Genomic DNA, 22477 nt, shown 5'->3' on the forward strand with positions numbered 1-22477 from the left:
TGACAATGCTTTCACGCACGAGGAGTGTTGTCATGCCTTCAAAAGAATGAATATTTCAGTAAAACATAGTAGAGATTATAGTACCAAAAATATGGCAAATACTACAATGCTCAAGATCAGATTTTCTTATAAGCCACAAGTGCATAGTCACAGCCAATTTACAATCGTGAAAAGAATGCCTTGCAATATAAGTAATAGGAAGGAACATCTCAGCCATCACATAACATTATGGCTATCATGAAAGCATGACAAGCATCACAAGGAAGTGTACATCTTTCTAACTTTCTAATCTCATGTTAAAGGCTTCAAGATGCAGAGGAACAGTAAATGAGCAAGTTGTTGTTATATTCAAAGCAAAGTAGCAGCAGCAATCAAAGTATGGTAGTAGGAAGTAATGCTTTCATCTTTCAGCTACAGCAGACGTGAAGGCAGTTCATGCGGTCACATATGGCACATACTTCAAATTTCCCTCAAGCAAAGGGTATAGAGCAGCAAAGAACCATTTTTATCACACTTATATGAGAAATGGAGAAGTATTTGTTAATAAATAATGAGTTACAGCAGTCATATAAGAGACTTATAGCAGCCTTCAGCCTCATGAAGAAAATATGAAGTGTCACAGCAATATCAATATGAGCAGCAGGTGTATGAGTTATGAGTTGGCACAAAGTTGTTTTATAGTGAATAGGTTCCATATTCACACTAAACAGGGCAGTCATTGAGTATGCTTTCGAGATGACTTATTAACAAAAGATCTCATGCAAAGAGCAAAAGTTTTCTAATAAGGGTTGATGTAAGGGGACAATGCATTTAATATATACATTCATAAGCTCAGTGGGAGCATATTATAAAGCCAAAATACAGTGATTATAGTCCCAGCCAAATAGCCACTTATTGTCATGAGTAATAACCCTGCAAATCACTGGCAAGAGCAGTCATAGGCAGCAAATAACACAGTCAAAGATTTATAGAAGTCCTAAAGCAGTAAATAAAGAGTATTCTCAGATATAGCGGCAGCCTCCATGATCAAAGGACAGTGACCAAGTAGATAAGAAGATATCTTGTGACTGTCACAGGGACCAAAGACAATAATGTTGACATCCAAAATCACAGATTTTTTAAAAAAAAGGACTGAGATCCTAAATCATTAACAATCGACAAGTCTCATGGTTGCAGGGTACAAAGCAAATAATGATCTTTTCATATAAATCAACTATAATAGAAAGGTTTCACATCAGAGAATTCACCATAGTGATAATGCTTACCAAAAAAAAAAAAGGGCCTGCACTCTTTTCTCCTCAAAAATGTGAAAAAGTCTAAAAGAGTCTACCAAAAAAACCTTGCGATTTCTCTCTGCAGAAAGGATTAGACATGGAGCAAGGGAAGAAACCACGCTCGACCTGCAGGAAATATATAGCAAATATGCATCCATAAAATACTGCTACAGCCTCTAGCAGCAGTGTTTCTTTTACATTCTTCCAGTCACTAATTGTTCAAAGCCAGATTACTATGCATGGAGTAGGAAAATCTTACCTATGGCGGTAGGTAATGGCGGAATGAAAATAGCCCAGAAATTCATTCAAACCCTCAGCGAAATCCGCCTAGAAATAAAAAAATCTCGCTCAACACACAATCGGCAAGAGGATACACAAGAATAGTCGAAAATCGTGACCTTGCAAGCCCAGATTCGACTTCGAATCATAAAAATGGAGGTCGATTCTCAAAATTTAGCAATAAGAGCAGCTTCCCACACATTTTACGCAAAAATCCTAGTGGAGTGCGTTCAGAAAACGCCTAAGACAGGTTGCAGATCATTTCGACCTCCAAACCCTCATGGCGGCCACTTCGGTTTCCGGCTGAAAGAGAAAATGTATCGAATGCCAAAGAGGGAGGAAGAAGGGATGTGATTTAAGGTTTTCTTTTACCCTATATCGTATTCATTGAATAGTCTAAGGCTTTTTGCCTTGTTTTATTTTCTTTTCCTCCAAGCTTATTTCCCCGTGAAATGCCTTAGGGGGTCGTTGAAATAAATATTCCCCTTGTAATATTTATTAAGTGACCTATAAATGTCAGTTAATAATTTTTTTTTCATGAGATTAATATTTATTAAGTGATATTTATAGGTCAATTTATAAATATTCTTTTTATGAGGAGATTAGAATAAATATTTTAAATAAAAACAACATGCATATTAATTAATGTGGTTTAAAATTTATCATTTAATTAAATATTTGTTTTGTTTTATTTTTACACTTAAAAATCAAAATACTATTAAATGGAGTAAATATAACATTTATTAAAGTGATAAATTTAGGTCACTTTATTAAAAATATTTTCTCATTACATTTATAGTATTTTAATTTCAAATGTAAACATAAAGTAAAACAAATATTTAAATTACATGATAAATTTTAGATCACTTTATGAGAAATTATCTTATTTTCATTATTGAGCAGATCAAAGGTATATCTTGCATTAATGAAGGCTTGCAGGCCTGTCAGGAGATATTTTGGGGCATTTATTGGTGCAATTAAGAGCTTTTATGGTAGGGCATGGGGTGGCTTGACTTTTAGTTCAAGAACTTTCAGTTTTACACTTGTTTTTGACCCTAAAAGTGGGGGTTTTAGGTTGAATTCGACCAAGTGATTAGGGTTTTCTTGATGGGATGCAACTTTTGGAAGCCGGATATATACTGCCTTCCTTCTTTATTGTAAGGGTTCTTACTTGTTCATTTTCCTTGGCAGACTGTAATTTCAGAATTCTTCCTGCAGAAAATGAATGATTTTGTAACACATTTTCAGGAATAGTACAGATTGGTGATACCTTTTTGCAGTAACAATTAGTTCATACCTTCCCATTTTCTTCTGTTATTGTGGGTCCTTATTGTTTAGTGCAGGTTCTTGTGAGATTCTTTATCCTTGGAGTTGTATCTTTTCATGTTGGTACCTTTATGCAGGAAAATAATCATTTGTAGGTTATAAGCTGTTTATTAGTAGTTATCAGTTTTAGGTTGTGAAAAGGTCTTTCCTCTTAGGATTGTGATTATCCAGCCTCCTTATAAATCACTGATGCAAAGGTTATCTTTTTTGGGGTTGTGAAAGAGAGCTTTATTATTACTGTCATATTGTGTGTCACTCTTTCTTGCTTTTAAGTTTTTCAACATATCATCTGGTGCATCACCTTAGGGTTAGATTTTCATTTTATATGTCCTCCTTACTCTTTTCTTTGCAAAAATTGTTAGTTTAGGTGAAGTACTTGGAAAGAACCAACTTACTCTGGAGGTCCACTTCAATTTTAGGTCATCCACGACCTTGAAGTGTTCCCATGTTTCAATAGGCAGCTTAAGTTCACAGCTTTATTTAGGGTGCAGGCTTTATTGATAACAGTTCGCTCCCAAGGTTAAGCTCATGAAGTGGATTTCAAACCAAGACCCAACTCCCCTTTGCTCATTTTCACTTACGCTCTCAACTTCAATACTCGATAACTTGCTCAACATGAGATCTTAGAGTGAGTCTTCACCTTGTGGGAGAAGTGTAAGAAATTCACTACACAAGGAATGTTCATAAAGTGAAGTTGGTTCCCCAAGAGTGGCACTTGAAGTGACCCCAGACTTTATAAACTTACTTCATACTCTTGCAAGACTATCCACCTGACTCCTAGCCACCTGACCTTATACTCCCCTTCAAATGCAAAGGCTAATAGCTAAGGACCCTAACGCTACCTAGAAAGTAGAAAAAAGTGAGGGTCCCCATTTGCAATGGTGCGATGTGTGAATACCTCACAACACATCCGACTGCAACAATTACAGGACCATCATGGTCGGCCACACCTTCTCCAAGCTTTATGCCACGACCCTGAATATTCTCCTCTCTAGGGAGCTTGATCATCGTCACAGTCTTTGTAAGGGGCAAGCAGGTTTCGGGCAAGACTACCAGACCGTGGACCACATCTTGACTCTTTGGGCCATCATTGAGGAGTCTCGTCATTGCGCCTCGAAGGTTTATTGCTGCTTTGTGGACTTCTGTAAAGCTTTTGACACTGTTTCGAGGTGGGTCCTCTTTCAGAGTCTGTGTGACATTGGTATTTCCAAGACACTCCTGATCGCTATTATGAGACTTTATGAGAGGGTATTGGGTAGGCTCAAAACCCCTACTGGGTTTTCCAGCTTTAGCACCATCGGTGTTATACAAGGCTGCCCCCATCCCCTACCTTGTTTGGTATCTACATTGATGAGCTGGAGGATTTCCTTCATGAGCATTTGTTGGAGGGTGATGGGTGCCATCTTCATTAGGTTCTAATCTCTATCCTTGTTTTTGCTAATGATATTGTTCTCTTGGCCCCCTCTCCTGATGGTCTGCAAAGGCAGTTAGATTGTTTGGCCTCTTTTTGTGACCTGAGACAACTGACAGTTAATCTGGGGAAGACTAAGGTGATGGTCTTTAATAGTCTCAAGACCTCTCATCTTCACTTCTCTTTTGGTGGTTCTGAGATCGAGATTGTCTCCTCATATGTCTACCTGGGGGTTAAGCTCTCAGGCCCTTGTTTCAGCATGAGACCTACCATCCAACCGCACATCAACAAGGGGTATGGTTCTTTGGCCCTTCTTGAGAGACAATGCTTCCACCATCACTTCCAGGACGCCTCGTCCAAGATGACTCTTTTGGATACTCTCATCCGATCTATTGTCCTTTATGGCTCTGTGGTCTGGGGGCCTTCCCTCTTGGAGTCTGCTTGGGTCTGTATCGAGCGGGTCCAGATCCTCCTCCTTTGGCGCATCATTAGGTGTAAGCAATCTTCCCCCCACAATATCATTTTGGCTGAGTTCGGTGCCCTCCCCTTCAGATTTGAGGCCATCTTCGATCTTTTCTGGTTTCTTCACCATCTCCGTGGTTTTGCAGACTCCTGCACTGGACGTCACAGATACCCCTACCTTGCCTATTGCTCCTCAGAGGCTATTGCATCTTCAACCCCTTCTGGGAGGGCTCGTTGGGGCTTCGACCCTCCTTGGCTCTATCGGGATTGAGATTGATCGTCTCCCCACCTTCCAGTATTCTCTTGATTGCCCTCTCCATCTCCTCCCTTCCAGATCGAAGTTGAACAGATTCATCGAGGACGACATTTACAGACACTACATTCATACCACTTGGAGCACTTTCTCGAGATGTAGGACAGACTCATTGTTTGTCCCTCTTACATTTCACACCATTGGTCTCATTCCCTCCGGATCTCCCTTGGTTCTTTCAGAGTGGGGTCCCACCGGCTCCGGGTCGAGGTTGATCACCAGTTGGACAAGATAGAGAGAGTTTGCCAGCTTTGTGACACGGGTGAGATCGAAACAGAGGAGCACTTTCCCTTCCGATGTCCTATTTACTATGAGATCAGAGGGAGGTTCTACTGCACTTTTAGAGAGACTCAGACTCTCTCCACTTTCTTCAGGTTCACTGACTAGAGATGCCTTTCTCTCTACTTACAGGAGACTCTTAGACTCCGAGATCATTCACTGCAGTGCCCCCCGCGTCCTCCATCTTGCCAGCTCATCACCTCCTTCTCCGGGCTTCACCCCACATGCGGTACCAAAAGACAGTCACCTCTCCTAGTCACTCCAGATCGGTGAAGCCTCGCAGAGTGACCATACATCGGTCCCCTTCCTCCAGTTAGACTCGGATCACTCAGAGGCATTGCCCTACGGCTTATCCCTCGGTCTTGAGGTTTTTCTCCTATGCTACGGCCTCCTAGGGTTTGCTTGGCTGGTCTTTGGCCTCGGTGTTGTGGTTGTTTAGTTTTTGTTTTGTTTCTTGCGGGCACCGTTTGGTGCCCTTACTGGTGGCAGCCCTCCTCGTTTATAACCTCCAGTCCCTTTGATCCGTTTGTGGTCATTTGTTGGACATTAATAAATTTATCTTATCTTTATCTTATCTATATAATATTAATATGGAGCATTGCCTTGTATTAGTGTGGAAGATGGAAGATACATAGGAAATAAAAAGAATCGTTAAAGAATAAACATATCAATTAAAGAACATTAATCAGATAACGATAGTGGGGAGGTCGACTCTCTATATGGAAGAAAGATAAAAGTCAATATCTCCAAAAGCAATGGAGAAAATAAAATCACATACAAGGAAGTCGATAGTCAAACATATCAAAGACTGAAGGTCAAGCTATAAGTCAATCAAAGATCATTAATCATATTTGTATCCAAAAAGGCCAATGATATGCATTGGCAAGTAGGGAGACTAATGAATAATAAAGACAAGTTGTAATGCTTCCATGTACAGCGATCATGCAAGAATACAGATTAGCAATATCGACCAAGATCAAAGACAGTATTAGTGACCATAATGAAGTAACCGTAATATGCTCAGTATGAAGGAATAACAATCATGTTTAAGGGAGAAGTTGACTAACTACTAATTAGTTAACCTTATCCATAAGGAGGATATTATCATCGATATCTGAAGACTAATTGATTATCAAATGAAAGGATGTGAAGCTAATAAAGAAAGGATGTGATAGTATTAACCAATCTGATCATGTATTATGAAAGGAATGAAACTCGACGATACTGTAACTATCATTGATTAAGATCAACTACACATCGGTTATTGTTGTGAAGAAATGCGATCCCTTGTGAAGGGACATGAATTGGAGAAAAGGCATGACTTTCAAGATGCAATCATTTGGGGGTGATAGATACATAAGCAGATTGAAACTGATCACTGAAGATCATCATGGGTTTGGAGGAATTTTTCTGAAATGAAGTTTGGAGATCGTGGGTTTAATTTTTGATGAGCTTTGGCTGATGTAAAGCTTTACCTCGTAGAATAAGAATCAACAGTTAAAGCGTGCCTTTGTTCTATCATGGATATCATCTCTTCTCGGCCAAATGCCTGTTTCTCCTTGTGTGAATAACTGCAGATTAAAGGCTCATAGTGGGAATCATTCAGCATTAATTTAGTTCATTGTGTAGTGGTAACTTATGCAATCTATATTCAGAGTGTCTGACAGCTGCTGTGACATAAGAAGAATATTCATTGGGCTATTGATATAGTGTTTCCCGTGGAGTCTTCAAAGATTCATAGAGTTTGGATGATTATTTTTGGAAGTCTATTCGTTTTAATGAAAGATTAATTCAGGAAAAGCAATATCTCATATGCTGTTGGACGTGAAGTTCCACTGATTGAGTTGTTAACAGCATAGAAAGGAATAATCTAAGGTAAATCCCAAATGGGGACATTACAAAAGAGCAGATAAGGTGAGAAAATATGACAAAACAGGTTGAAATTCACTCAAGTGTTAAGAGGAAAAATTGGCACACTTTTCTAGTGGTTTAATGACTTAGCAACTCTGGCCAAATAAAAAAATTGGTGCAATGGATGGTTTTCTCCATCTATGTGTTAAGAGGAAAATGAGGTGCACTTTTGCCATGGCAAAGCCATTGATTCTCTCTAACAAAATCATGAAATGTGGCCTTAGTGGAGTTGGCATGCACTTTTGAGGAGAAAAGGCATGAGTTATTTCCATCTGTTCTAGGCTGGCAAAATGTTAATTGAAATGGTGGCAAATGCATTAGTTATTTCTGCCCAGTACCTATGAATGGAACAGATTTGGTGTACTTTTAGTTTGGTTTTGCCATCCACTTTTTCTGCCTAAACATCAAAACCTGGCCAAGTCTTAGTGATCTGTGTGATATATTGTCCAAGTACCTTTTTTCAGACATGAGACATGAAACACATTAGGGATTTTGCTATGTTTTGGAAACTCCAACACAAACAATTTCTCCAATCCTCCTCAAGATCTTGTAAGGCCCATAGAAACATGGCTTAAGCATTTTCAGTTCCACTCCTTTTAAGGGAAGATTGCTTGAAAGATTTGAAGTTGAAGAAAACCATATCCCCAACCTCAAAAACTCTCTCCAATTGGTGGCGATTGGCATACATCTTTTGTTAATTTTGAGCTTGTCGAAGATTCTCCTTAAGTGCGTTCAAGATTTCTTGGCCTTTTTGAATCAAGTTTGTTGCCCATGACACTCTATTATTTGTGATAATCAAATCCACAAAAGATAAAGCATCATATCCATACAAATATTTCAATGTAATCACACCTATCGAAATATGATGTGTATTATTATAGCAATTCTCCTTCAAGATAGAACCATTTGATCCATGTTGATTGTCGCCCTGCTACCCAATTTCTCAGATATCCCTCCATCCATTTATTTACAATATAAGTTTACCCATGTGTTTGAGGGTGATAGTGCTAGGAGTCAACTTTGTGCTAGTCAACTGAAAGAGTTCTTGCTAGAGTAGTTTAAGGAACTTGTTGTCCCTGTCATGCACCATATTGTTAGGCAATTCATGGAGTGAAAAATTCCTTAAAAAACAAATCAGCCTCTTATGGTGCCTTGAACTCTGAAGTTATTGCAAAGAAATGAGTATATTGAGTGAGTCTATCCACTACAACAATCACTTACTAGCATTGGTCCACATTCATATAATATCTTCTACTTGTCATTCATTTTTAAAACAATTCCAAACATTAAATATACAAAAGATGACATCTAACCACCCTGTGGCTAGGTGTCAACAGTGACTGGGTTTACAGAGTTTACAGATGAAGAACGCACGTGATCATTGAGAGGGGGTGAATCAGTGATATTCAAAAACTTTTTAAACCAAAAGTGTGCAAATGCTAAAGATATTGATAAGATAGAAACACACACAAGTCAAACCACAAGACACAAGATATACGAGGAAAACCCAATGTGGGAAAAACCTCGGTGAGAATAGTTGCTGGAGTCTACTGCTCCAATCCAACCTCACAATAAAATCTTTGATTGCAATATGTTTAGGGCACCAACCCAAGGAGCACCAACCCCTGATGATTTTGAGCACCAACCTCTGCTTTGAGCACCCACTCAGAGAAATACAATGATATCAATTTTTTTACAATACAATGTAAAACCTTGTTACAAATCTGTTTTGTAACACTTAGACATTATATAATTATGATCTTCTCCCTCAGATTTGTTTTTCTCTCTCCACCCTCAGACTACTCTGCCTGCAATCTTTTCTGCAATGATATTAACTGTTCAGACGTCGTGTTATGCACACCTGTATAAAACACTTTTCTACACCCTCTACACTTCTGTCAATTAACTTTTCTCTATTTTTCAGAACTGCTTCAATTGTTCACCAACAACCATTATTTTTCTCACATACAACTTGCCTTCACATCTAACTTTTTCTTATTTTTCAATTTTTTGAATCCACGAGATTTCCCTCAAAAAGAAAAAATTCAAAAACAGTCAGTTCCAGCAATTACAAATCTTGTCTCATTGTTACAGATCTGCAACTATCCACATTGAATAGCTCTTTCCATCTTTTCTCAACAAATCTCGGCGTTATTGGTATGCACTAGATTTTTCCCTCTGTCACCTGATTTATTCTTTGCATACAGATTTCTAATTTTAACAATCTCCAACTGACCGAAGAGATCTGGTATCCTTCCTCGAGCCACCCAAGCAACCTGCAACACGATCATCATTAATGCGCTCTCCATCCTCTTGCACCAATTTGATCGATGGGTGGCTCATTTAAATGCATAAACTCCGTAATCACCAACTTTTGCATATGTGATTCGTCTTTCAACCACCTGGAAGCCACATGTCCTCATCTTCTATGTCCAAGTCACCCAATGAATGTCGGTCAACTGCCAAGTAGATCTCTTTCCTATTGGCATACATAGGCAAGAAGAAACCTGTCATTTTTGGCCAATTTATGTATTTGGAAGAATTTTGCCCAGACCCATCAATCGTTACAACGAAGTGGGCTCTTATCGCTATAGGTCTAGGAGTTTGCAAGAGTCACTTTGGTGTCATGGTGAAGTGCCATGTTACACTGAACTCCAAATGGGTGTCGGCAGGACACACCATGGGTCACACCAAAGGGGAAACCTTGTCGGCAAGATAGCGAGCCAGTTACGCCGAACAAAGCACATTTTGGTGTAGCATCAAGAGTCTTCATAGGCCAAACAAATTTATACCGAAATGGATGGTCTCACCGAAAAGAGAATACTTCGCCAAGTCTTGTGCGAAGTCACACCGAACAAAGACATTTTGGTGTAGCACAACGGGGGTGGGGATAGTAAGAACTCCTCTCGCCGAAAGCCAAGGTCTTGACGAAAAGACCTTCCACCAAGGAACCCACACACCGAACATAACCAACCTGCAGTTGCCATGTGTTACACCCGAGGTCGAGGAAGATGAGGCCCTACGCTCACAACTTGGTATGCACGAACCACCAAAATGCCGCGACTTGGCACAAACACATATGCTCCGATAGAGTGGGCCTGAGCAAGCCCCACACCAAAGGGGAAAGCATTTCGCTATGACCAAGGAGTGTTGGCCCAATATGATTTTGGTCTTGCCGAAGGGCAAGATCTCACTGAAATGAAACAACATCAGCCAGACAGTATGGAGCTCACACCGATAACCAATCTTGTCGCCAGACCAAAAGGAGTATCATACCGAAACAGGAAGATTTTGATATAGCTAGTTGAGTCTGCCAAAGTCGAAACAAGAGGTCACCCCAAAATACATCCTGTCGGCAAGACAGAACCAGAGTCTCACCGAAATCTGCCAAGGAGGGGATTTTCAACATTTCTTAGTCTGCAACCTGCACAAATCAGAAGCAATAATCTAACCACATTAAGGGACATATTTGACACATCATGCCAACATTGATTTTACCCTTGTTCACCTCATCTGCAACTGCAACTCATATCGTCTGTAACAAGCCCTGGTTGACATCAATTGCAACAATGCCAACAATAGAGGGCTTAGGTCCTCTTTAATGTTTAAAGAGAAATGTATGGTTCGGCACATGAGATTAGTCCTTTTGATTCCTGTCTGTTTTAACCTGTTATCTGAATAGTTTAACACATATCAAAGACACCCAAGTAATATATAGCCAAAGTTAACACAATGACATGTCATCATAGACAGAGTTGAAACATTTCAGACACAAGGAATCACAACCAGTTATACAATAGTTCAAATATATAATTCTGTCAAAATTTACCGATATTACTTTGCAAGATAGTTATAATATTTTAAAAACTCAAAATAAGGAACACAAAGTGAAGATGTTTTCAAATCAATAGTTGAGCATAGCTCTCATCAAAACATAAGTGATCAACTCATGACTGGGTCTTACACTACAACTAATTTTCATGGGCTTATCCAGGATTAAAAATAATGTGATATCTCATAGTATTTTCTTATGGAATTGGCAGCATGCATGTGCATCCCATAGGAAATATTTGGATTCTATACCAAGGCTATTCTCATTTTCACATTATTATCTAGGATTTACAAAAATGTCAAATATCCTATTATAACCACATATGGAATAGGCAACATATTTGTGTATACCATTGGAACTATATGGATTCTATATAAAGGCTATGAAATTTTGAAGTACTCACAATTTTGTGAGCATGCTTGGAGAGGTCATTGCCTTACAGAGAGCTCTTCTTTGAGCTTTTGTGAAAGTAGGCTAAGAGGAGAATGTTGTAAGTTAAGAAGTCTACACGTTATCTATGTTAGACTCCAGCACCATCTTTTCAGTGTGAGATTGAGCATGACTGGTTTTAGTAAAAGGTCGCACAATTGCATGCAATATAAATGAGCACGTGGTTGCATACAATGGTTGAAAAGCATCTAGATTGCAAGGAATTGCATTAGTATGATGTTGGTTTATGAGCCATGACAAATGGGAGGTAAAAATCAGAAGTACATCTGCCCATCATATGGACACATCTCAGAGATCATGGATAAAGGTAAGTTTTGATGGAGCTCCCAGGGGTAATCCTGGGCAAGCTACAGAAGTGGGTGAAAGATAGCCACTTATACAACAAGAAGACTTGTAATAGAATTCATTGTTATCAAATCATTCACAATGAAAAGTAAGCAATCAATTCCATTGAATTTTCAGATCATATATCTAAATCTTCAAATCATCAGTTTATACAGCAAGTGAAATCATCATCAAACAGTATCATAACCTTGGAAGTCAACAATTCCTCCTTACAGTTTGTAACTCATAAATTAAACATTAGCAACATACTCATTTTCTGGAAATGAAGATTTGCAGTCGGCACTGGTAGCAAATGTTGTTTCCAGATTGGCTTGCGTTCCCAGGCACAAGCATTAGCTACAGACAATGGACACAGCTCTCCTTTCAGTATTAGAAACTGCCCCAAGACAAAGGAGCAGGAGATGTCTTCAGTCACAAACCAATAAACAGAGCCCACGACCTTGGAAATGCCTTTTCATGAAGTTATTAAGAGCCGTGTCAAAATATGTAAACTCCCGCTGCATATATTATAATCCTTCAAAGTTCCATTCGCTCCTTATCTTCAAAGATATATCACCTGACCTCAATATGCTTAGCAATCATAAAAATATAATCGCTTCCCTCCCAAGTCCTCGCCCAATGTTGAGTCCGCACTATTATATCGGCTTCTTAAATAAGCTTCAGAAATATTAATATTTTTGCCCCATCACGATATCTGCCCAATAATTCTTTCACCACTTATTATTTATTTTCCTAAACTTTTGAAATAGCTGCGGCCAGAATATTTAGACACATGGCTTATAAAATTACCAAATTCCTTTATGTATTCCACCAATAAATGGTCCACAGAAAATATTTATCAAGCCTGTTTCCACAATAAGCTCCAATATTGAAAACGGCAGAATAAGGCATTCTTATGTTCCAAACTCAAAATATAAAGCAGACACCAGAATAAATCTCTGACAGTTAAACTTATCTGCAAATTTGTCTCCATAGGAGACTTCACAAATTTGTCTAGCTGTGAACTCTGTCGCGAATTCACCTCTTGGAAGAACCAGGTTTTCATCCAGCCCTTCTATCGAACTCTTGAAGGCTTTCGTCTCCGAAAATCACAAACGTACATCAAATTCCAAGCATGCCCAAGACATCACCAAGAACCCCCTTATAAAGACCTCCAGGAAGAATCTAGAAGATAGGCCGACTTGCTGGAGAAATATATTTAATAAAGTGATATTATAATAATACTTTCTTATTATTTAATTAAATTAATAAATATTAAGTCATCATTTGAATATTTTATTTATTTTGTTTTACAACTTAATAGAAATTAATTGAAGTATCACTTAAAAATTGGGGACATTACAGTGGGATCTTCAAAGCTGGTATGAGAAGTACCTTCTAAATCTGTGATGAAGACTATTGGCACACAACTTATTGGATCAGGGATGAAGGTTATTTATTGAGAAGAGTTCAGATTGCAATGAAGTAGGTTGGTGTAAATTATACATTGAAGAAGACACTGTGATCATCGCAGGAGCCACTAAAATGAGGAATGGAAGAATTGGTTTTGGGAAAGAATAATTGAAGACGTTTTCCTTAAATTATAATCTATGTCGAACTGGAAAGTCAACCATATCCAGAGTCCAAAACCGAGCAGGAAACCATTTGGCTAATGAGAAGTTTGGTTTATTGTGGAGAGAACAGATTGATAGCCCCTACACAACCTTCTTTGAGGAACTGACTTTACTGAATATTCTCAGAGGTGAAGCAGTGCTGTAGGGTGGCCGTGCAAACAAAGCAAATTATAGTGATGTCCAAAACAAAAGTCATGTCTAGGAGTTAGGATGGGTTATAAAGTGGAGATCCAAACCTGGCTATCATAGACTCTTAAGTTTTGTATCACCTTTGAAATATGATTGAGGTGAGACCTCTTTATTGAGGGAACACCTCCACTAATTTACCACAGTGATGGCTTGGCTCAAATAAGATACAATAAATCCATAGAGAAGGGACAAGTTGGTTGAAACCTCTCAGACCACTTTACAACATTCAGTAGGCAATTCAAACATGTTTACCATTCTACTATATATTGAAAAGATGTGTTTGTTTTAGGCCAGCTGGGTGGGGTATCAATAGAACTTTGAAATTAGAGTCTTATCAATATGGTTTGCAAAATATTTTTGTCATTCTTTCCTTTCTGTGCAAGTTACTTCTTAATTCCTTGGAAAGACACACTATACGCTTTTTGCTTGGTTTACTATCCATATCTATTTGAGAATCAGTATGTAGGAATTGTTGTTTGGTAACTTTTATTGAGTGAGTGAATGGAGTTTATAAGAAAATCAATATTTTGTTCTCTGCCAAAAACTTCAATTTCTCTCTAACTATATGCATTTTCAAATACCCTATTGATAGGATGTAATGCCCTCATTGGGAACCCTAGGGAAGAATGCAAATTTGTACATTTTTGAAATGTAGAAAACTTAAATTGAGTGAAATGTACTGAACCCTGCACTAATTGTAATCAGAAAAATTATATTTCAGAACTTTATTGAATCATCCATTCATAAGTTAGCAACAATTAAAAAAATAAATAATACCAAAATTAATTATTGAAATTTCAAACCTAGTTAATAATAATGACAGCTTGAAACTCTTGATATAACACTCAATTAGTCAGATCCAATTGGCAAATGGAACCCTTGAACGACAGCAATAAATTAGCTAAAATTAACAATACACCACTAGCCGATCCAGCAATAAACAATGCTAAATCAATAACAGGGCTTTCAGGCCTTAGTGTTAGTCCAACTAATTAAATTATTAATGATAACAGCAAAATTTATCAGGGAATGAGTAATCAGTATTACTATGAATTTAACTCATTTTGCAGTTAATAATCCCTTCAATTACAGCTCTCTGTAAAGCTGTACAAACAGACTTAAAGGCTGTACCTTGTTGGTGCTAGGCTGAGTAACAATTCTGAAAATTAATATAATGACTGGCACAGATCACAACAGTCCCAAAAGTTCTGAAAAAGGATGGTGTAAGGATAAAACTGCTGGATATGTGGTGCAGCTGGTGGCTAGGGAAGGACCTTGTACGGCAGGGCTGATCAGCATAAAAAACCTTAAATTCCTGCTCAAAACACTGATAACAGCTGGGCAGCTAAGTACAAATGTGGTGCAGCTATACGAGACTTCAAATCCTTAATAATATCAATGAAATTACAATTTGCTTGCAAATATGAATTGGAATAGTCGAAACAATATGCTTGAATCTGATCCTTGAGTATAATTGCCTCAAATGGATATGACAGTTTTTGTTTATAAATCCAATTATGAAACTAAGAGGGTTTTTGTTATGTGGATTTCATACACCAAGGATTTTCATCCTTGAATGCACAATTCTGAAATTTGAACTTGTGACAATTCCCTTCATTACTTTGGGTGCTTGCGTCTCCTATATAAGCATTAATTTCACTTTAGCTTCTAAGTGATTTACAAACTAGTTTTAAATAAAGTAATACATATGCTTTATAATGTCTCATTTAGATGGCCGCATATAATAATATTTGATATGCCCTTTTGAAAAGATGATTGGGCCCAAATAAAAATGCTATTATGAAGTTATTTCCCTTATTTTGCCCGTTAGCCTATGGGAAATAGAAATAGGCTACAAGTCTTCAATCAATTCTTTCATTCTTGAGAGGAGGGCATGACATAGGAGGGGTCATGGGGGATTTGTTATTGAAACATGTTTGTTTGTTCATAGGATTTTACTATTACTGTTGTCTTTGGAATTTACCACCACATTCTCTTATTGTTGAGATCCCATTTCCCATAAATACTTCTATTTTTACCGATAGACTGGCAAAAGTTGAAATGAATAAAGATTGGGTATAAGCACTCACCTGGTATTTACCATGTCTTAAAAGTTAAGAGTGACTGTGCCCTCCCTATGCCTCACCTATCTCTACTTCCATGGGAGTGAAGGTCAAAAGCCTCATAATTTGTGTTCACTTGTGAGCTTTTTTGTTTATTTGATAGGGTTTGTAAAAATGCTCCATCTAACTTAATTGAGTACATCATCTTCAACTCTTGTTAGGTGTTGGATTTGAAGTGTTTCAAAATTGAGTACTAGTGGGCCATTTAATGCATAGCGCCTTGCATCAAAACAGAAAAGTCGATAAAAAAATGGTGGATGTGATTGATGGAAAAGAAAGTAATCGTCTTAGGAGCAAGTTTGCATGCTAATTTGTTGCTATAATGGATGATGCAAAATAAAAGTTTCTAATTGATAAGGGGGCATTTATAGACAATCTTGTGAGGACTGCAGAGAAGGAACTACTCAGTGAAGAGGATTGCATTTAGGGAAGGATTAAAATGGAAGCACAGGCTTCACTGGGCATCTTCAAATATGTTGTATCCATAAATAAGAAATTGCATAATGATTGGAAAAGACAATGAAGCCCATCAAATTGCTAAGCAATGCCTGATTTCTAGCAATCCAAGACAAGATGTAGTGCACAAATTTTGGCAGGTTATTGGACTGGAAAACATTCTTGTCAATTCTGAAGATGCTTCATTTGTAGGAAAGATTTAGTTCTCTTCAATTGACGTTGTATCATAACTATCAATTTTCAAATGTGATGTGATGAGTCATTCTATTTTAATTTGTCGCCCATTTTGAATTTCATCAATTTATATGAAATAAAGAGATTGAGAATCTAGAAGTAAGATATGATGCATTTAGGATAATGATAATACAATGATTTGACATTTAAAAATAAAGTTCTTATCTTCTAAATGTTTAAAACATGTCTGCTCCTGCCCACCTCCAACCCTTCCCATTATTAAGTATTCTGAAAATTTTGAGATGGTCCAAGGATGTTTCCCTCAATCCCCATATTCTAAGAACTTCATTCGACATAAAATATGTATGCTCTTCTTATACTAGAGAACTTTAATTGTATGGTTCATGGTTCTAAGTTTTAACTGCACAAATGGTTTCCAGCTTCAACTGCAAGAGTCTCTTCTATGTTGAATATTATGTGTCAATGAAGTAGAATAATTTTTCTTTGGAATTGTCAAATCTGACATGAAAATCTCTAAAAACTTTTTTTGCAGAGATCATTTCAGCGTCTGCTTCAAAAGCAGGCAGGTGATAGATCTGTATGGGAATACCCATTCGCTATAGCTGGTGTAAACATAACATTCATGCTTATTCAGATGCTAGATCTTCGATCTGGTGTGTATTCTTCTTCATCAACCGGATTTCCTTTGTGGTAATATTTGAATAAGCAAGCATGAATGTCTCATTAATTTTGTGTATTGAGTCCAAAGAGTCTATTTGGTTATGTATTGATTCTGATTGATATGGTCTAAACTTGTTTTTCTAAAATGCTCTTTTTTAGAATTATATCTTCAAGACATTGCCATATGATGGTGGTTGTGCTCTATGGCAACATTAAATGTCAGCAGACGGTAGCAACCATGTCACATGTCATCTTTTTATATGGAAAAATATATGAACATTGTATTATTATTTTGAATTCCACAAGACTTGTCGCAATCGGCTTAATAGATCTATAACATTTGCAGCAAGGCCTAGCACTACAGCAGGAGTAATATTCTTGAAGATCCTATCAGGTCCGTCTTCTTGAAAATCTACATTGGATTGTTTAGCATTTATTTTAAAGTAGTAAGATCGTACTTATGTAGATGACTTTACTGGCACAGCTGCCACAGTATAACAGAATATTAGAGTAGTGTTTGGTGTACATGGAACATGCCCTAGTTTTAAGTAAAGATGTTTCGGTGGCATTGTGTTCTTATAGGTGATTGGAAATTTGACAAACTCTACAATTTAAGATTAACATTTGATCGATTAATTTGTATTTGCAGGAGATGAGTGGGCATTTGATTTGCTTTACTGTGTTGCATTTGAAGTGATGGATGCACAATGGCTTGCGATGCATGCTTCTTACATGGACTTTAATGTAAAAATGGATCTTTCATTCCAATAATTATTTTTTATTGGCTGGCACTCAGTTGATTTTGTTCATCTGATTTATATCTCATTTGAATTACCATGATACTATTTTGCATACCTAACATGTGAACCACATTACCTGCCAGGTTGTTTTGAAGTCCACTCGTGCTCAGCTAGAAAGAGAGTTGCTTGTGGAGGAAATTGCACGTATAGAGGACATGCCATCATATAGCTTACTTTGCCAATAGAAGACATGGTTAATGTTATAAAGTGTGGTGATTGGCCATCGTATTAAAATCTAACATAGAACTGTTCTTTAATTCAGCAGCTAAATGAAGGTTAGACATGAGTAAACCCTTCAAAGAGTATTTCGCATGATGTTAACTGTGAGTTATTACAGATCTTGTCAGTGCTCTCCGTATCCTGAGAAAAGAATTTGTTCTGGATAGATCTGTGTTTTCACCTTCTAATATATCCCACTAGTCCCAAGATCCAACAAAGATTGCTTAAATCTTTTTTCTTTTCTAGTTTAAAACCTTTGTCTATAGAGTGAAGTCTTGCGATTTGAGTTTATCAGAAATTATTCCATAGTTAATTGTGCAACCTCGTCATAGAGATTGTAAACATATTCCTGTTGGTTTTAAGTGCCAAACAAAAAGTGTGCTTCAATAGATGGCTTCAGTTTGGACATGCCTCTCATCCTATTGATTGCTCAATACTGGATAACAGTGTTATGCTATATGGTTTGAATGCTGTAAATTAGAGTAGACGGAGAAAATACTTGCCCAATATTTTATTTGATGCTTAATATATTTAGTGCATTTGATACTGAATCGTTTACAAATCACATCATTAAATCAGTTGAATTTTATCTGCCTGTACCATAAAAATAAGAGGCAACATAGTACAAGATATCCTTTTGGACCTGTATAAAGCACATTTTAACAGGCACTGCTAAGGTGTTAGCCAACCTGATATTGGCTTTTTAAGATGATGACTGATAAACTGGAGGACGTTAATAGAAAGGTTCTACTAAATCACATATGATGATAGATAAACTGATAGCGTTAGTTCTTCACCTTTATTGTCGTGATCTCTCCTTAAAGAAGACTTTAGCTCCCTCTTCTTTTAAGTTGATGCCTAGTGCCAGTGAACGTTAAAAGTATTACAGTAACCATAGATCACAGTCATTCTAACGAGGAATGCATTAAGGATTTGGGTGACTAAGAGTAAAGCCATGTGGCACCTTAGCAACACATCACCAACATGTATCAAACCTTACAGTGGCCTCTATTTAGGTCATGTGGTGGCAAATCCACATGCGATGCTTGTATGATAATCATATGTTGAAATTATTGACGGCCCTCTTACAATAGGCTATGAAATGAAATAGTTTTGATTATGCCCACAACCGAACTGTCAATGGAACAAATAATTGCATTGGGTGCTTCAACTGATTAGAAATTAGTAGGAAGCATGCTCCTTCAATGGAACCCATTATTTTGTATGAAGCGTTTCCCCTAATTACACTTTTTAAGTTATACCTCAGGGCATCTATGCAGATAATAGATCTTCCACTGCTGGTGAATTTAATTCTAAAAGAGCGGTTGATCACCTTTTTGAGAGAGTTAACTATTTGCTTTTATCTCATCTTTATATAAATTTGGAAATTTGGCTTTTAATGGATTTCTCAATTGTTTGTAGGCCCACTTTTGAAAGTTTTTACCGTTGGTACTCAAAGTATTGTTGGGTTGTTTTAGAAAATATTTTTGAAGTAAAAAAGGAGTTTTCCACACAGCGTTGTGAAATTAATTTTATGAAAAAATTTACAAGGAATTTTTTTTAGTGGCATATAAAATGAATATTGAATATTCATGTAAGTATCATATAAATTAAAAATGAGAAATTTGAGAAAAAAAAGTTTCACAGAGTCAAATTTAGAAAATGGGTTTTTAGGACAATTGTTTGAAATTTGAACGAATGAGAAGGATAAATTTGTAACCCACAAGCTTTTTGTTTTTCATGACTTAGAACATTTGCTTGAAATTCTATATGGAAGATACATGGAAGATGAAGATATGATGAGATTACTAGGAACATAGAAGAATTGAGAATTGAGAATTAGAAAGTTTAATGTATTGATGTCAACAATTCTAAAATCCATTCTTTCTTTAAAAATTTATCTTTCTTGTGTGTGGGGGAGAGTGTAGGATTGTGCAATCCTTGCTACATATTGGTTGTTAAATTATAAAATGTTGCACACATTTGAATAGTATAATGAAAGAATTTATAAAGTTTAATGTATTGATGTCAACAATTCTAAAATCCATTCTTTCTTTAAAAATTTATCTTTCTTGTGTGTGGGGGAGAGTGTAGGATTGTGCAATCCTTGCTACATATTGGTTGTTAAATTATAAAATGTTGCACACATTTGAATAGTATAATGAAAGAATTTATTGCTTGTAAAAGTTTATGTGAGAGCTTGAATATGAAGGATATTTGAACCAGGAAGATTGTAAAAAAATGTTGCTAATGGAAGTTAGATCTTAGTGGATCCAAGCTTGTTAATATTCATGAGGATCATTTATTGAATTATGAGTCCAAAAAACACAATTTAATCACAACAATGTGGTTTATGGTTATCATCACTTATTTTATTTTAGTGACTCTACTATTATTTTTAGCCTTTTGTTAGTCATCATTTCAAGGTTCTTGTTGCTTGATGAGCTTTGATGCATGAAGCCATATTGGTTTGTGTTGAAAGGTTTGAGCACTTGAAAAAAACAAAAAAACAAGTCATGTTTATCATCTAACCAAAAAAGTTTTGACATACAATAAACCTTAACCAAGACATTATTTATGAGGATTTGCCTAACTAAATGTTGACCATTGATTAATAACATGCAAAGGTTAACCATAAATATCAAAATAATAAATACACAATATATAATGCTTATGAGTTTTAAGTGATAAGGCCTACAACTTAATCTCAAGCATATTGCAATGCTCTCCCTTGAGATTGACTTACAGAGTCACATTTCATTAACGGGGCACACCCTTTGTGTGTTCACATTGTCTTGTCTTTTGGTGATGTTCACACTAGGTTGGCAAAGCTTACTTAGGTAATGCAAATCATAATTAGTAGCTCATTATTTGTTATTGTTGGGGTTAGTCATATGCACACTATGTCATGAATTTTGCACATGATTGTCATATGTTAGAATCATGCTACATAAAGGAGTTAACATCATTTTTAAAGTTAGATATGGTAGTTACTATCCACTTGTTACACTATTATTAGCTTCATCTTTGTTCTATATAGTCAAGAGTTTTTATGTACTTTATTAACAAGGTTGTTAATATTTATTTTATGACATGGTAAAGAAAAGGGCTTGCAAATTTATAAACAATATTACTATAATGTCTCAAAATTGATAATTATGATTTTTTATGAATTCGTAATGAAATGCATAACCTTCATTTTTTTTATCACCAAGATCCTAATGTAGGCAAGTTGAGAGTATTTGATGGTCAAGACACTGCTTTATTGGCAACAAGTTACAAAATTATACAATATATGCAATGCCAAGAAAATAAATAATTAATAATTGTTGGTGTAAATAAATATTCATCATTGATATTATTACACTTTACTTAAGTTAACTTAGGATAATGCATCTCTTCGTAGTTTGGATTTGAGACACTTAGGGAAGTGTGCACATAGGGATAGAGCTTGTAGGAGAAATTCTACCTTTTGTGGTCTTATTTTGGTGTTACACTCCACATTCGATGGTTCATCCACCTCTTGTGGAATATTATATTATTTCTCTTACCTACCCCTAGTATTTCTTACCTACCCTTGTTTCTCATTGAGCCACATGTCATGATTGTGTGCTCACACATCCATATGACCTTGCCTATATAAGCAAGCCTATATTCATTGTATTGGTGAATCCAGTTGATCATTTGCATATTGATGAGAGTAGAGTTTGTTCTTGTCATTCTTTTGTCTCTCTTTTATCCTTTTCATTGTGCCCTTGATCTTGGCAAAATCTCACATGGTATCAGAGCCATTGGGGCTTCATTAATTGGTTTTTGGAAACATCGTGGAAGGCTTCTATTTTCGGATATGAGGGATTGCATTTTTTGGAGGCATCTTAGAGCGTTTTCGACCTCACCATTGCATTCGGGAAGCAGTTTCCATAAAAATCGAGTATAAACTCGACCTATTTTGGCAAAAATCAATTTTTGGGTGTGGAGGAAATTTTTTGCCCAATTCAGGCGGTACGGTATGGAATTTTTGGACTGCTACTTTTTGATTTTGGTGCATAGGTTTTTCATAATTTTTGGATTCTCTCAGTTGTATCTGATCAATCCTCAATTCCGCAACTTCAAAGGCCTCGTTTTTTTTTTTTAAAGTGCATATTTTTTCGTCTATTTTCATAATCTATGATCAGATTTAAGAGATTTTAAGTGGAAATTGTACTTTCAGATATTGGTCTTATTTGGCCTATTTGGTACTTGTAAATTGCTTGGATCTAAGTTTAGATCTCTTACACTATTAGTTTGAGTCTCTTTTGGCCTTATTGAGACAGTTGTAAAATTGAAATCAGAAGTCCACTCTG

At 36.7% G+C, this 22477-nt stretch overlaps 1 protein-coding gene across 1 annotated transcript in view; it reads left to right on the plus strand.

Annotated features, from left to right (window-relative positions):
• LOC131060776 (uncharacterized) overlaps positions 1–18542 on the plus strand; it is a 191640-nt gene extending 173098 nt beyond the window's left edge. The window contains exons 6-9 of the mRNA XM_057994166.2: positions 16988–17108; positions 17462–17509; positions 17765–17859; positions 17999–18542. Coding sequence (XP_057850149.1) covers positions 16988–17108; positions 17462–17509; positions 17765–17859; positions 17999–18100 — 366 coding nt within the window. The 3' untranslated portion in view covers positions 18101–18542. The remainder of the gene's footprint in view (positions 1–16987; positions 17109–17461; positions 17510–17764; positions 17860–17998) is intronic.
• Positions 18543–22477: the final 3935 nt, after the last annotated feature.

Source organism: Cryptomeria japonica, chromosome 10, assembly GCF_030272615.1.
Source record: "Cryptomeria japonica chromosome 10, Sugi_1.0, whole genome shotgun sequence".
Lineage (NCBI taxonomy): Eukaryota > Viridiplantae > Streptophyta > Pinopsida > Cupressales > Cupressaceae > Cryptomeria > Cryptomeria japonica.